The sequence below is a fragment of the Chiloscyllium plagiosum genome, unplaced genomic scaffold (assembly GCF_037043375.1).
Source record: "Chiloscyllium plagiosum isolate Xiang-an unplaced genomic scaffold, Cpla_swu_hap1 HiC_scaffold_2, whole genome shotgun sequence".
NCBI classification, from domain to species: Eukaryota; Metazoa; Chordata; class Chondrichthyes; order Orectolobiformes; family Hemiscylliidae; genus Chiloscyllium; species Chiloscyllium plagiosum.
This window is the reverse complement of record NW_028270140.1, coordinates 24,428,631-24,444,895: the sequence shown is the minus strand read 5'-3', so window position 1 is coordinate 24,444,895 and position 16,265 is coordinate 24,428,631. Positions and strand designations below refer to the sequence as shown.

At 38.9% G+C, this 16,265-nt stretch overlaps 1 protein-coding gene across 17 annotated transcripts in view; it reads left to right on the top strand.

Moving 5' to 3' along the window:
- Positions 1–16,265, top strand: part of LOC122563699 (adhesion G protein-coupled receptor L3) — a 681,177-nt gene that overhangs the window by 550,585 nt on the left and 114,327 nt on the right. For 14 of the 17 annotated variants that reach the window (XM_087995292.1, XM_087995289.1, XM_087995315.1 and 11 more), the window contains 3 exons: positions 2,842–2,880; positions 11,194–11,377; positions 13,038–13,160. In XM_087995292.1, the coding sequence (XP_087851418.1) occupies positions 2,842–2,880; positions 11,194–11,377; positions 13,038–13,160 (346 nt within the window). The remainder of the gene's footprint in view (positions 1–2,841; positions 2,881–11,193; positions 11,378–13,037; positions 13,161–16,265) is intronic. The other 3 variants (XM_043717974.2, XM_087995306.1, XM_087995347.1) reach the window with 1 other exon arrangement.

Below are 16,265 nucleotides of genomic sequence, written 5' to 3'. Positions count from 1 at the left end.
TTCTGCACTATCCAGTGCTGCACGTACAAGTTCAATGTGACCTCCTTGGTCTAATATTTTATCCCCTCATTAACCATCAAAGATACTGTAAGCTTTATTAAATGCCCTCTCATCCTTATCCTACCATTTTCAATGATTGATGGACAAATGCATCCAGGTCAGTCTGTACCGCACCCCCTTTAGACTTTATAAGTTTTTATTTAATGCCATCTGTCCATTTTCCTCATATCAAAATGAATCACTTTAGATTTCTCTGCTTTTAATTACATCTGCCACTTGTCCACTTATCCCACCGACTTACTAGTGTCCTTTTGAAGTTCTGCATTGTTCCTCTCACAGTACACAATGTTACACACTACTGCATTCTTTTTCTTGTCTCTCCTGAAATTTCAAATCCATGTTGCCATTGTCCATTTTAGCTCATGAGCTCTAACATTGCTTAAATGTCTTTTGTGTTGCTCTGTATCAAGCACCATTTGGAAACCCATGTATACGACAAGACACCCTTGTCCTCATCAACCCTTGAATAATGCATATAATACATATATACCTTAACACGTTTTCTAACACTTTCTTGTTTCTGGTCATATACGGACAATATATCACTTAAGGTCCATGATTTGATTGAGTGCATCTATCCTAACTCTGTCAGATGTAATCAGATGTAATCAATGTGAATTAACAAAAAATGCAATGTGTATAAACAGTGATCATTGCAAACAATGATCTAATTGTTATTTTGCAAAATGACCACCTTAGTAATTTCATAGTAAATGTGACTAGCTTCCATTTGTGAACTAAAGCTCTTTAACAATGTAGTGCGCAAAACAGTGAAGAGCAAGGTCATGGGGTTGTTTCAATCAATTTGCACTTCAGTTGAGCAAATGCTACAGATTATGACAAACCAAAATTATTTTTTTAACGAAGTTGAACATAATGTATGAATTTGCATTTTAGATGGTGCATTGAACTACAATTGCAGCAATTTCTTATTTTCAACTTTTCCAAACTTGACACAAGCTTGAGTAACCAAAATGGCCTATTGTGTGCAACTGGTATCAGAGCTGTGATTGTTGAGAACCATTTTCAAGTTAATTGACTTGTGAATCAAGTTAATTCAACATTCATCTACGTCATGTTGCAGGGCTATGTGAATTCATTGTGTTTTGTTGTACAACTAATGGACATTTTTGTTCCAAGATTCCAGTACGTCTCAGAAAAAGGCTATTAACTTACACAAACATAAAAAGTTAACAATAAAGCTGTTAATATTGAATTATGTGCTCATAGTTTATTATTTCAGCTTAGTTATTTTCAGACTTTACACTTTAGTCATAAATTCTTCCCTGCCACATGTCTGCACCTTCTGCCTCTTTTATCTTGGACAAAGGCTCAAATATTCAGGTTTCCGGATGGTTAGAGACTGGATGAACTCCACCTTCAGATTGCACAACAGGACCCCTTGGAAGTTCCAATGCAAGAAGTCTATGGTAATTGCCTGTAAGATTTTGCAAAAAAGAGTCAGTCTGAGCAGAGTAGAGACTTCCAACTATTAGAAATATTAGAACATAGAATCCAGACAGTGTGGAATCAGGCCTTTGGCCCAACAAGTCCACACCAACTCTCAGAAGAGTATCCCACCCAGACCCATTCCCCGACTCCATCATCCTATAACTACCCCTGACTAGTGCACCTAACACACCCATCCCTGAACACTTCAGGCAATTTAGCATGGCCAGTTCACCTAACCTGCACATTTTTTGATTGTGGGAGAAAACCAGAGCACCCAGAGGAAACCCACACAGACACTGAGAGAATGTGTGAACTCCACACAGACAATCGCCCAAGGCTGGAATTGGACCCAGGTCCCTGGTGCTGTGAGGCAGCAGTGTTAACCACTGAGCCAAATATATGGATATGTACCTGAGAAATGTTAGACAGGAGAAAACCTAGTCAAATTCCTGGGTATCTATATGACCTGATTTGACTCCCAACATCCATCCCATCCAAACAGATCTAATTTGACTAGCACAGACCTGATGATCTCTTCCAACCTACCCAGCTGCCACCTTATGACTCTTCCCATCTGTCAATCTATGTACCTCCAAATCTACCCACCTACCTTACCCCCTATCCCAGTGACCTTCTCTCCATAGCTTTTTAAAGAATCTTTGGGGCATTTGAACTTTTGCTGGGATGCGGAAGTTTAGTGTTGTAGAGGTTGGGGTGGGAAGGGTGGTGGAGGTGAAGGACCATGGCTTCTGTGAGAATTCTCTGCTGTCAATACCTTCAATGTTTGCAACAGCGAATCAATTCTGAAGAACCCTCCACTCACTCAGCAAAATCGGAGGAAGGTAAGCATTTTTGGTCTAATCAGAGTTGAAAATAGGGATCTGATCCTGATGGAAATATCTGGGCCAAGGATATGAATGCAGATGCGAACATCTTGGTGCAGTTTGGAGGATCTTTGTTAAATAGACTGCAGAAACGGCGATTAAGAATGTTTTGGAACTCTGTAGTGGGAGGGAATTAAATCCTGTAACTCAAACTGAGGTAATCTGGTTTCTTCATATTACTGAAGTGTAGGACTGGAAAAGCAAATTAAATGTACAGTCCGTCTAGTTATGTTGAATGTTACCCAAGATAAGTTAGCATGACAAAACAATGAAGAGGCTCACAGGCTGAGCTGTTTACACAATTGATTCTTTAATGTTGCCTTTCTTCTTCCTGTTGTGCATTCTAAAGGTAAAATTATGTTTTTTTTTCCTGTCGTGTCCTCCAATTTTCATTAACTTTCCAATATTCTGTGTTTTATTGATAATGCTGGCTCTGTGGATTCAGCTTCAGAAAAGAGAGCGCTCTTGCAGGGCCTACATTCAGGTAACTTAGCCACAGTTTTATTTCACTCTGCATATTCACCCATTTAAAGAGCCTTTTTTGTGCAATTACATTTTTCCTGCGCTTTGTGTCTCCCTGAGGCTCACTGGCTGTTAAATTATCTGCTTTAATTTATTGCACTGTCGGTTGGCTCATGGAATTAGACATAAGGTGTTTGTTTTCTCTTCCTCTAAGCAGGCCATTCTCTGCATGCTGGTGCCCTTGGTAATGGCTTCAGTCCCATAAAGTGAAGTATTACAGCAGCAAAAAAAATAATTTGTGCTATTCGCAACAGCCCATCTGCTGCTGCTGGCAGTTTCCTGTTACAATGGCCTGGTATTACAATGCACTGCCTCTCAAAGCATGGATATTTTTAAACATGAAAATCTGTGCAAAAAATTTAAAAAAAGAAATATTTTATGGTGTAATACCTGTAGGGAAATTATCTTCCATCCTTTATTTAAACACAAATTGTTGTAATTGCTTTAGTATTAAAAGGTTAATTGCAGTGAATCTCTTTGGGTAAGCACTGAGAGCAATCCATAAGTACAAGTGGTCATGGCTTCAGCTCCACTGATTGCACAAAAGATAGCATAAGATGACAGTGTGCAGCTCTTTTACACTGTGACAGCTATTGCTGTACACAGCCAGCTGGCTTGGATTAATTGGTGGAAGAGAAGGTCATTCTTTTGTGAAATCGTCTGGCCCTGCTACTGTGATGATCTTGTTTACTACTGAGCTCCATGCCCCTTTGATAGGGAGGGAAGTATTAAATCAAGAGATTCTTACTTGACCACTACCTATCAACCAGTGGTCTTGCTAGAAAATGCATGCTGTGAACATCAGTTGAAGATGTGTTTGAGTCCAGCTGTAATGACACTGGCAGCCTTGATGAGCTAGGATTTTTTTTAAAAAGTCGCTTTGTCACCCTCTGGCAACTTGCCAGTGCCCAGTATTTGAGTACACAGAGAGTAGGAGAGAACGATTCAGAGAAAAAAGTAAGAATGGTCTCCCAGGAGAGCAGAGGAGCAGTCTGAGTTTGCATGTTTTTCAGACTGCCCACTGACATCAAAGTGCTTCTTCAGGGAAGGTTGCATGCTACAGAGAATGGAAGTGGTTTGCCCCCACTGTGGTGTGTGTCTTTTAACATCTTGCTTATGGATTTTCAGTTTAGATAGCATATTATCAGCAAACTCAAGGTTAATGATGCTGTATTCCAGTATTTATTTACAAAAACCCTTGTGTCTGTTTTTTGAGCTAACCAGCTGTACGTTGAGCAGAATTACATTTTGATAAGCTGTGCTTTGCCTGATCCCCTGCTGTCATTTTGCCATGTAACCTTTTGCAAAAACATCATTTAACAACTAGCTAAAACCTAGACTGAGAGGAGTTGCGAGGAGGTAGCCCTCCAGTCCAGCTGGAATTTGCTCATTATTTTTCCTCTATGCATCAAAATATAAGTCCATATGCAAGAAACTGTCATCAAATAATTGTGGCTCAGATTAATATTGAAATAGCAGCACTTGAATAAAAATGATTTTCTTTTCAAATGATTTTATTAACTTTTAAGTAACAACTTTACATCCCAAGCTCCCCCCCCCAAAAAAAAATCCAATTTGAGTAACACATGAGTCCACTAAACTCAAAATATGTCAATATGTTGAGAATATAAATGGTTATTAATTAGGGTAAATTGAAGTATAGTACGCACCAAAGCAAATTGTACTGAAACACAAAAGGTCTTCATTTTGTACTGTGCCTCTGCTTTGACTGATGTAAGAGAACCAAAATCATTTTAATGTTAAACGAAAGGCAAAGTCATGAAAATGCGGTTTCCTTGTTTGGCCCCTGAATTGGCTGTCTATTGAGGAGTTCTGTGGTGCATGACAAACAAGTTTCAAAATCTTCTAATTAACTTTGCCTTTTTGACTTCTAATATCATCCTGTGAGGGCCCATTTGGCTTGACATCCTTTTTAAACTGATTGGAATAAATTGGCAAGCTACAGTACCCGCATGCTGGGTACTGAGATAACTGGAACAGTACCAGAGAATGAGGCAGAATGACAATAAATGTATTAATAATGGAAATAATAATTGTGTTTAAATCAAATAGGGAGTACACTTTCAAATTTGTTCTTCAGCTATTGAGCCCATAGGTACTAAATGTCAAGTGATTTGATTATTTTGTTCATTTTAAAATTGGAAACAGTGATCTCTAAGAATAAAGGCTAGTGCTGTTCACTGGAATTATATATTGATGCTGGTGGTTCCATGGAAATGTGTTTTGAGTAACAATGGAACGGGAATGTTCAACGAAATGGGAAATTTGAAGAGTCATGTCACGTGTTTCATGAGGGGCATTACTTTCAGATTATCCATGTTGTGTAAGGTAATGGTTCTGAAAGAACTCATATTGAAGTTGCATGATGTCCACCCAATCTGATAGTGTCACACAGTCTTTGGATAGAGATTGGGAGTTCCCTAACAGTCTTCATACAGGCCCAACACCTGAGAATTCCTTAATGATTATGCCTGAGCAGAGATGTAAACTGTACTATTACTATCATACAATAAACCTTTTTGTTAACTAGGTTAATTGATTCTTCTGTTTAGACTTACCATTGATGTATCCTCTGCCACTGATGATAGGACAAATCCTGGACACAGTGTAGACAAGGTGGCAGTGATCTATTTCAGAAAACCTCCCTGTGCCACATATTGGCAGAGGTGGTAAATAAGATATGGTGCAAGGCAATCGAGGCATCTACCACAATCAGTGTTACCAGTTTCTTTTGCAATTTGATTTACTATTTTAGTTTTTCTTTCTCTCTAGTTTCTTTGTGCCTTCTGGAAATCCCTGTTCTTAATCTGAAATGATAAAAATAAGAAATCACTATCCTGAGCTAATGGCACTTTTTGGACTGTTTCCTGAAGGTGTCTTACATTGCCCCAACTTGTTCCCATATGCTAATAAAATATTCCGAAATCAGAACATAACATGTTAAATCATTGATTTAGAGATACTAGTGTGCAAGAAGATGCTAATACATACCAGGCACATGTATATATGCATACACTTATATGGGCAAGACAGAAAATGGCGTAACCATCAGAAACAAAAACAGAAGTTGCTGGAACAACCCAGCAGGTCACGGTGCATCTGCAGAGAGAAAGCAGAGTTAACGGTTTAGTTCCAGTGATTCCTCTTCAGAATTGATTGTAGGTGGAAAAAGGTTGGTATATTTGCAGGAGAAAGGGTGGGGGGTTGGGAGTGAGTAAACAGGTGGAGATGGAGTCCAGAGAGAGAGAAAAACCATTAGGCAAGCAAAGGAAGGCCAGCCTGGGGAATCAATAGCTGCTAATGGAGATAGTTATTGACTGACAATGGATTGTTTGTGGTAGCAGTCCATGTGATGACAAGGCCTGGTATGTAGGGCTGGGGTAATGACATGACAGAAGGAGCTCAGGCCCTAAAATTATTGAACTCTGTATTGACTCCAGAAGGTTACAGGGTTCCTAAGCGGAAAAAACAAAGTGTTTTCCAAGCTTGCACTAAGCTTCGCTAGATGGTAGCAAGCCCGAGACAGAGATTTTGGCCAGGGAACACTGTGGTGTGTTGAAATGGCAGGCAGTCAGAAGCTCGGTCAGTTTTGTGATCAGCATGCATGTGCTAGGCAAAACGTTCACTCAGCCTGTGCTTCATCTCCCCAATGTAGAAGACACCAGATTTATAAGCAGCAAATATAGTAGTTTAGATTATCCATCATGAGAGTCTGAGGGTACTAATGTACTCACTGGAGCTGGATAGAACATAGGGGAGTTCATTCTTTAACCCTGGTGTTTTAGCTTTAGGATTAAAACAGTTGGCCTTTCATCAACACTTGTGGATTTCTGATGGTGTATCAAGAAGATATCCCTTAGAAGATAATTGATTGCCTTTGATTTGTTCTCAGAAACAAGAATGAAAACCTCTCTCTCAGATTAGTATAACCCTTTTCTCATTTGACATCTTTATTGCTTTTTAATGTATATGCTCCTTCTTGTTTTTCAGTCTCATCATCCAGGATCTTTTTTTTTGATAATTTTGTTACTTTAATGATGTATTACCATTTTCTTTGAGAGAGAAGTGTGGATATCAGTTGAAGAAGGTAATTGTGACTGTTCACTCAGGGAGGAGATTTCAACAAGAGAAAGCAAAATACTGGGCATAGAAGGTGGAAGAGAGTGGGAGTCTGAAGCACCATATCCAAGGAGTTGTCAGAAATATGGTTGCAGTTGCTCTGCTGGTAGGAACACTTTGGGCCAGCTACACAGTAGAAGCACAGGGAAATATCTGCACTGTCCTTTGGAGCACTGAGGAGGCAGCAGGCGCACTGAAGCCAAAAAACACCAACAGAAGCTGGAAATTGAATGCCATGAGGAATGCAAGAGCACGAAGTGAGAAAGATAAATAATAGCCATGCATAAGTTGACTAGAAGCATTAAGGACTTTAAAACTGGAATCACAAGAAAGAAAGTTGTCACTAATGATCGTAATTATGTTCTGAGAGCATGGGGTGGGAGCTTCTGAATTCATACTGAGGGGTGACATGTAAGCTCCGGTTGCGGGTGCGCGGCTGGTCCTGAATACGGCACAGCAATGGAAACATCCAGGTGCCAGCATAGACACTGACTTGATGCAGCGTAGAAATGTTGTGCCAGAAGAAGCTGCACAATAGACAGAATAATTTTGGGTGAGCGATAACTGGCTGAGAATTCCCAGGCCAGGATAAGCTATAACTGATGAGAGAAAGCCAAAGGAGTGGTTTAATTACAATAACCTAAACAAATCCATGCATGGAGCCAGAATGTTGATGAGGAACCTGCTGTGAGTGACAATGATTGCTTGCTAGAAAACATATGAAAACATAGGCACAAAGCTCTCAACCCAAAATGAAGCTCCAGCCGAAAGATCCATACTGAGCTCGAGACTTCCAACATCAGAAGAAGTAGTCTTCAGAAACTTTTTTCTCCAGGATTTACAGCATGATATCCTGAATTATTTAGTTTTAATGGAATTTTTAAAGATACATTTTAGCAACATGGATAATTTTCAGACACCTGTCAAGATGGCAGCTGAATTCAGGATATGGCAAGATTGAACAGTCTCTCATTATCTGTTGATTTCCTATTTCTTATTGGCCAGAGATATTTTAAATAGTTTGTCTGTAGTCAATCTGATTTGCTCAATTATGAAAAGTAACCACTTATTTTTGCTGGACACAGATGTAGCATTATTGATATTTTTGATAGTGTGTTGCGATGCACAAGACTGTGAACATTTATATAGACCAGGAAATCTTACCATGGACTGGTAAAGATTGGGCATAGCATTCATTATTCACTCCAAACAATATGACATGAAATAGTTAGCTGATCTCTTCTTAAGACGTCAGCTATGGCTCACTCTTGCCCTCTAACTTCTGAGTAAGAATATTACTGGCTGAAGTCCCATTGCAGAGCCACAAACATAAAATCAAGGCAAATTATAGGTGTTGACTTTCAAATTAATCATTGAACCAAGGCACAATCTGATCTCCCCGATAAACATTAAAATTCCATGGCATTATTTGAAACATGACCAGCACTGAAATCCAATCATATCAATTGTACCTTTCACCTTGCTGTGAATAAATTGGCTGTTACGTTAGCTATACTGCAATAGTGAATGCAACTGAGCTTCCAACCACCATCTGCTCTAACATAAAATTGCTTACTTCTACCTCTGTAGTTCATTATATTTGTCCTTCTCTCAGTTCACTTTCTGATGAATTTCTCAATTTTTTTAACATCTGTATTATACTGTTCCACCACTATCCTTCCTAGCATCCCATTGTCCGCCTTCCACATTGACCTATCGAAAACTCTGCTGTCGACATCATAGCTTGCAGCAAATCTACAGTCCTCACCATCACCGAGCAAATCCTGTTTACCAGTCATTCTTAAGCTTCCAGACCTCCATCAGTCCATCTGCACTAATACCTTGATTTTAAAATTTTTGTTCTCATCTTTAAACCTCTCGATGACCCCACTGTTTATCAGTGCTGTCTTCTGAATGCCCACTTCCTTGATTGTCCTACATTGACAACAGTGGATTCAGTAGTCATAAGATAAAGTTAATAGCTAAAAAATAAAGTTATTAATTAATGAACAATTCACCTATTCAAAAAAAAGCACATTCATTGATAAAACGCACTCACTACATTTAATTACATTTAATTCTTTGCAAAAGAGCAAGCATTACAATTTACACTTTCAGTTCTAAGAGATTATAACCACTTGTAGTTCTAATGCAAAACATGAATTGGCAGGCACCTGACTGTGATAATAGAAAGTTGTGAAATCAGTAATGCAGGGCTAATCCAGTAAGGTTAACCTTTATGCTTCTGTCAACAGAAAAAATCTATAGTAAGCATTACAACTCTAGACCGTTTTCTCAAATATTTAAAGGGCAAGGGTTTCAAATGCCTTCACTGCTTGATGGTTAGTTTTGATAGTTGGTGTTGATGGCTCCTTTTGACAAGTGATTTCTTTAACAACTATTTTGGACAGTTTTAGGCAGTGTCTTTCAGCGGCTCCTTGTGTTCTTTGGTTTTGATACCTGTTTCTCACAAGGTTCTGAAGCAACTTTCTTGAACATTCATATATTGATGTCCACCTTTAACCACATTTAAAGCACCTGACCTCTCCCAAACAGCGTTTGATCATCCAGAACACATTTAAAAGGATATCCTACCTCCCTGAGAGGTTTTCCAATTTAGCTAAGCCACAAAACAACATACAGGGCTTTCCAATGAAGTGTAATCTACAGATAATGTGTTTCCTACCCCTATCTAATAAAATCAGGCTTGACTGAAGGCAGCTATTGTGTTTCAATGGGAAGCTACCTCTGTGAATCATGCTAATGCAATTTGGAAACAATTCCCCATTTCCCCATCTCCCCATCTCAAAAATGATAGGAACCATATTGGAAAGGAAGACTTAAGAAATTTGACCTCTGGAGCCATTTTCAAAACTGGCCCAAACAGTTGGTCACCTATCAAATATTTCTGCCATTGGCTCAGTTCCATTTTTGCCTACGTATCCTCCTGTGAAATGCCTTAATATGTTTTACTCTATTAAAGGTGGTATGTAATTTCAAGTTATTGCTTTATATTTAAACAGAAGTTATTATTCAACCAATGTAGTTTATTTATTAATTTTCTTTCTAGACATAGTGCCATAGTGAAGAAGCTTATTTCTTAAACACTTCTATGTTTCTTGCTCATTAAAAAAACTATTCGTTTTGCATCAGTAAGCTGGTGGCATTTATAACTTCACATGTTGAGTTATCAGGGCAATTGTGTTGCTTTGCAAATTCAGTATTGGCATGAATTGTTGTTATTATCACAAAGTGAAAGGGTCAGAGAGAGAGAATTCAAATCAGGTGAGAATTAGTGAATTATTGGCACTTAAAGTAATAGGCTGTGTGCAGGTTGTTAGGATGTGACCGTTTATAAGTAAATAAGTGTGAACAATGAGACAACTTGTCCATTAATGAGAATTGGTTGTAAAGAGATTTGCACCAAGTATGGTTATCAACTTTTGCAACTAGTACTTTCTTATCTGTTTGCACCATATTCTTGTCTTGGTTTTGATTTGTTTTTCCCTAAAGAAAAATGAAACTGTATAAAAATGCTGGAAATGCATCTCACTCACTCAAGTGCTCTGCGTGATATGGCACTGTTTATTGGAAAAGTCAAATTGTTCCGTGGTGAGTACTCACAAACTGTAGTTCAACCAGCCTCTCTGAATTATAATAAATGGATCAAAGGTAATAGCTTCTTACCTTTGGGCAAAAACAAACAGTATTCCTTTTTACAAGCCTGCTCAAGCTAAATCTGATTAACAGGGAGCCAAGGTTGCCTTTTATCCCACACATTCAATGCAAGAAGATTATTCTCAGTGCATTAGTAGCTATTGACTGTAAATATATCACAACAGTATTCACATACTAGTTTTCTTCACACATCCAATTTGTACTTCCATTTAAGAGAACATGATTTCTTACAGTGAACCAATGAATTTTTGAAATTCATCATTGAACCGCTAGTCCTTGTAGGCATTAGAACCACACAGGAGGGTGGCTGCATTTGCCCTTCCTACATTTTGGGGATCTGTTCGCTTTTGTGTCTCCCCACAGTGATTCTGCTGATGGGCTGTGGGGGATTGAACCCATGGCTGTCTGTAAGTGGGCTATGGTAAAACTCAGTGTTATTCTCTTCCCTGAACTACAGGCCATGGTGGAGACAGTTAACAACCTCTTACAACCTCAAGCCTTGGATGCATGGAAGGACCTAATGACAAGCGATCAGCTGCGAGCAGCCACTATGTTACTTGATACGGTGGAGCAAGGTGCCTTTGTCCTCGCTGACAACCTGCTCAAGACAGACAGAGTCCGAGAAAACACTGAAAACATATGTGAGTATAGTTGTTGTGAAAAGCAACATTATGATTAAAGCAGTTAAGAAGCCTCTTTTTTTTTTGGCAGTGAGTGATGTATGATACTGTTGGAGACGTTAGTTTTCTCGAAATGAATAGCTGACACCTCATTTTTAAAAAATATTTAACAAAAGACTAAATTACATCTGTTCCAGAAAATTATCTCAAAGGTTTCTCCCAACATGTTTTGAATAAATTTAAATTCCACAGATTTGAAAATGTTGATACATGATTTTCTTTTTCCCCTTCCAGCACAGTTTTGATCAATGAGCAAGTTTTTAAATTGGTTGAATCAAATTGGCAGAAATTTTGAAAGGCCTTCATTAAAGAACGTGAAGCATGTATAGTTCATGCTGGTGCACTTCAGTGTTTACCAGTTTGTCCCTCCAAAGAGCAGCACCAGAGTACAATCATGTACTGGTGTCACAATCGCAGGTTTACCCTTTGGTATTGCCCGGAGGCCACCACAGAGAGAATTAGGGAGATGACTCCTTGGTCCAACTTTTAAAATTGTGATAAATATGAGCAGGATGGTTGAATATTCCCTTTGAAGCAGGCATAGGGATTTGGATCATTTTCTGAAATCAGCCCAACCACCATATTTTTCTACCTCCCCACCACCTCCCAGAATCCAGGTGAAAGCGTGCATCGTGGCCTCCTAAAGCAGGGATGATGGGGTGGCCAGGTTGAAAGACTGTCTCCATTCATTGGTACATTGGTCCAGTTCATGTGTGAGTCCTCCCACCCCTGAAATCCCCCACCCATCCATCATATCCCAATGCACAGTCTTATAAGCAATCTTCCAGAATTGAATTCTGGTCAATTCAATGATCGCTTATCTCTTAAGAATCAAGCCTTGTTATTAGTCATTGTGTTAAAACACATCATGCAGTATTCCATTAAGACAGGGATTTGTTAATTCCTTTTGAATTATGTTTCTCACTCCAGACTAAGGATATCCCATGATGCCTTTGAGCCAATGTCAACCACGTCACCTTCTCAATTCTGCCAATTTCATGGAAACTGTGGAGGGTCTCAAATGCCCAGCCCCAAAAAGAGGCCAGCAAGTGTTGTGTGCAGGTCCTTGACCTTCCTCCTTGCCCAAACTAATAAAAATATTCAGTGTTAGAAATGGGAAGTTGCACTTACACATGTGGAAGTCATGCACCTCCATTTGTAAATGTTTGATGTGGCTTTGCCTTTTGTCTAGAGCAGGATAATCTGACCTCCACATTATACTTCTGCAGTAATAGAAAAGACAGTTGTTGAGATGGATTGTCCAGGTGCATTTAAGGGAAAACTAAAAATAAGTGTGATGAAAAGATAATATAAAGGTAATGGTATAATATGTTATCAGTATATTAAGGTTATATTGATAATGAGATAATTAAAAGTGATCAAATTGAGCATAAACTTTGACATGGACAGGTAGGGTCAAATGACCTGCTTCTATGCTGAAAGACACATTAAAAATGGCCACCATTTGAGAGCATCTTTCTTTTATTAAGATTTTATCAATACTTTACCAAAACTTGAAAAGACAGTTCATAAAGAGTTCTAATATGGAATGGCAGACATCAATATGTGGTGTGTTATAAATGGTTTCCACAATTGCTTCTCTGTGTTCTTATATAAACAGTGTTAGAGGTTGCCCGCTTGAGCACAGATGGAACATCAGAAGATTTGCAATTTCCGCAAAATGGAATAAATGGGAACTCCATCCAACTTTCTGCAAGTACTCTGAAAAAGAATGGTCGTAATGGTAAGATTTAATTGAAATTAGTTCCTCTAAATAAGGAGTATAAGATATGGGCTTGGGAATCATTAGAATCCAAATGCCTCAGTAAGGGCTGGTTTAAAGGAGTTACTTTGCAGTGTTGAAGCTCTAGGAGGGTGAAATCACCAACTCTCTCCAAATAAGCAGCTTGCTGAAGGAGAATTGGTCACAAGTGTGGACGTTGAGCTGAACAATTGTTGGCCTCCCACCCACAACAGAAATCCATGTAATCAGTGGTGCCATGCTATTTCATAGCAACATCGGTGCAACCATTGTTCCCGTTGATGCTATTTATGTTCAGACCACCCACATTCAAACATGGACCTGTTTGAAATGAATGCAACACTCCCTCATTACCTGCCTAAAGTCAAATGAAAATAAACAAATCAGGATTAAGGGAAATAAGAACTGGGTCAAATTCAGCAAAACCAGATGTCATTCTCTAGCAGATTTCCAATGGGAAGCAAAGATGAAAATCTTCCCCAAGCATCATAGGGCCTATGTTGAAATATATTATTGAAAGTTAACCACTAAAAATTTTGTCAGGGCGTTGTTAAAGACCAATCGTAGTGAACTCATGATGATTTGCTCCAGGGATTTGTGTAGAAATTGAATTATGGACCTGAATTCAGACTTGCTTGATAGTTAAAGGAGTAAATCATCTGTGCAGCTAATATTGAGTAATCGAGACATAGCTAACTGCCCAATAAAAATGCAACAATTCTACAGATAATTCTGATATCAGCATTTTATTGAGTTGGAATTGTAGTTTTTTTGTGTTCAGTACTCAAACTTCAATTATGGTTTGAAGGAAGTATAGAAGGGAATCAATTTTATCGACATGTCAGTCCAACAATAAGACACTGGTATGTTTCAGTGCCTTAATGCTTGTGCCAGAAAAGTTGATTGAAATTCAGAACATTTCAAACCATTATTTCTTACAAATAACTAACCCATTTTAATCTACTTCATGCATGTTAGATGGGGAAAAACTCAACATTGAGGATATTTAGGTGTTTGTTTCAGTATTTTCATTTTATATGCTTTATTGAGAATGTACATCTATCGTGAGTATTGAATAAATCTGATATAATCCAGTACCTTCACTAAGGAACAGCTAGTTCTACTAGTCATAGTAGTCATACAGCACGGAAACAGACCCTTCGCTCCAACTAGTCCATGCTGACCATAATCCCAAACTAAACTATTCCCACCCGTCTGCTCCTGGCCTGTATCCCTCCAAACATTTCCTAATGATGTACTTATCCAAATGTCTTTTAAACATTGCAATTGTACCTACACTTCCTCAGGAAGTTCATTCCACACACAAACCACCCTCCATGTATAAAATTTGCCTCCATATCTTTTTTAAACCTTTCTGCTCTCACATTAAAAATGTGCCCGCTAGTCTTGAAATCCCCATCCTAGGGAAAAGACAACTACCATTAACTCTATCTATATCCCACGTTATTTTATAAACCTCCATAGGTCGCCTATCCATCCCCTAAGCTCCAGTGAATAAATCCCAGCCAACAATTGGCAAATTTATCACAAAAGCATGTGACTGTTTTGGCACAGCAGGAGCTCATCATGCCTACACAGATTGTTAAATGGATGGTCATTTCCTAGTACCAATCTCTTGCTTTTTTTCTATACCATTGAACATTATTTTCATCCAGATAATTGATCTATGCCCTGTTGAATGCTGAATTGAACTTGCCTCTGCAACATTTCCAGGCAATGCATTTGAAACCTTAACTATGCACAGTGTGAAAAAGGCTTTCCTCACTTCACCCTTAATTTGTTTTGCAGATAACTCAAATCTATGTTCTTTGTTCTTGTTTCATTTGAGTCGGGACAGTTTCTCCCTATCCAGTCTGCTGATGATTTTGGAAATCTCTATCAAATTGCACTAAGCCTTCTCCCACAAGGAGAACAGTTCCAACTTCTTCAATCTATCCTCATAACCAAAGTGTTTCATCCCTGGAGAGAGGTTCTGCTTAGAGAATACAAGATACTAGGCACTATATTGAAAATTACAGCCTCAAAGGTATGGATTATATCTGAAATTCATACACATGGGGCACGTCAAATTAGAGAGATGACCAAGTAATGCAAGAAATGACAAGGGACAAAAGAGAGACCTAGAGTGCTGGTACATAGTTCCTTGAAAGTGGCATCACATATAGACAGAGTGGTAACAAAGGCATTTGGCACACTTGCCTTCATCGGTCAGAGCATTGGATACAGGAGTTGGAACATTATGTTATGGCTGTACAAGACATTACTAAGGCCACATTTGGAGTACTGTGTACAAGTCTGGTGACCCTTCTATCGGAAGGATGTTATTAAACTGGAATGGGAGCAAATAGATTTCCAAGGATTTTACTGAGACTGGAAAGTTTGAGTTAGAAGGAGAGGCTGGATAAGCTGGGACTTTTTTTTCCTTGGAATGCAGGAAGCTGTGGGGTTTATAAAATCATGAAGGGCATGAGCAGGGTGAAAAGGTCTTTTCCCCAAGGTCGGGGAGTCCAAAACTAGAGGGCATAGGTTAAGGTGAGAGAGGAAGATTTAAAAGGGACCCGAAAGGCAACCTTTTCACACAGAGGGTTGTGTGTACAGAATAAGTTGCAAGGGGAGGAGGTGGTAGAGCAGATAGAATTACTACATTTAAATGACATTTTGATAGGAAAAAGGTTCGGAAAAGTTTAAAGGGATATGGACTGAACACAGGTAAATGGGGCTTGTTCAATTTAGGAAACCTGGTTGGCAAGGAGGGCCTATTTCTGTGCTGTAAAGCTCTGAGATTCTATTAATGGATTCTAATTTGTGCGCCATTGGTTACAGTATTGTAAATAGTACTATTGGGAAAGTTTACACCTGAACTGTATTGGGTCCAGTATTCTTGCTACCTATATAATTGGGAAACAGAGAGGGTTTAAAACTATCTAATGGGGAGGGATCAATGTTTTTATGTGGACAACGCTGGTCAGGCCAGTATTTATTGCCCACCCTGAATCTCTCTGGGGGCCATTAATAGTCAACCACCTTGATGTATCTGGAATCACATGCAGGTCAGATAAGGTAAGG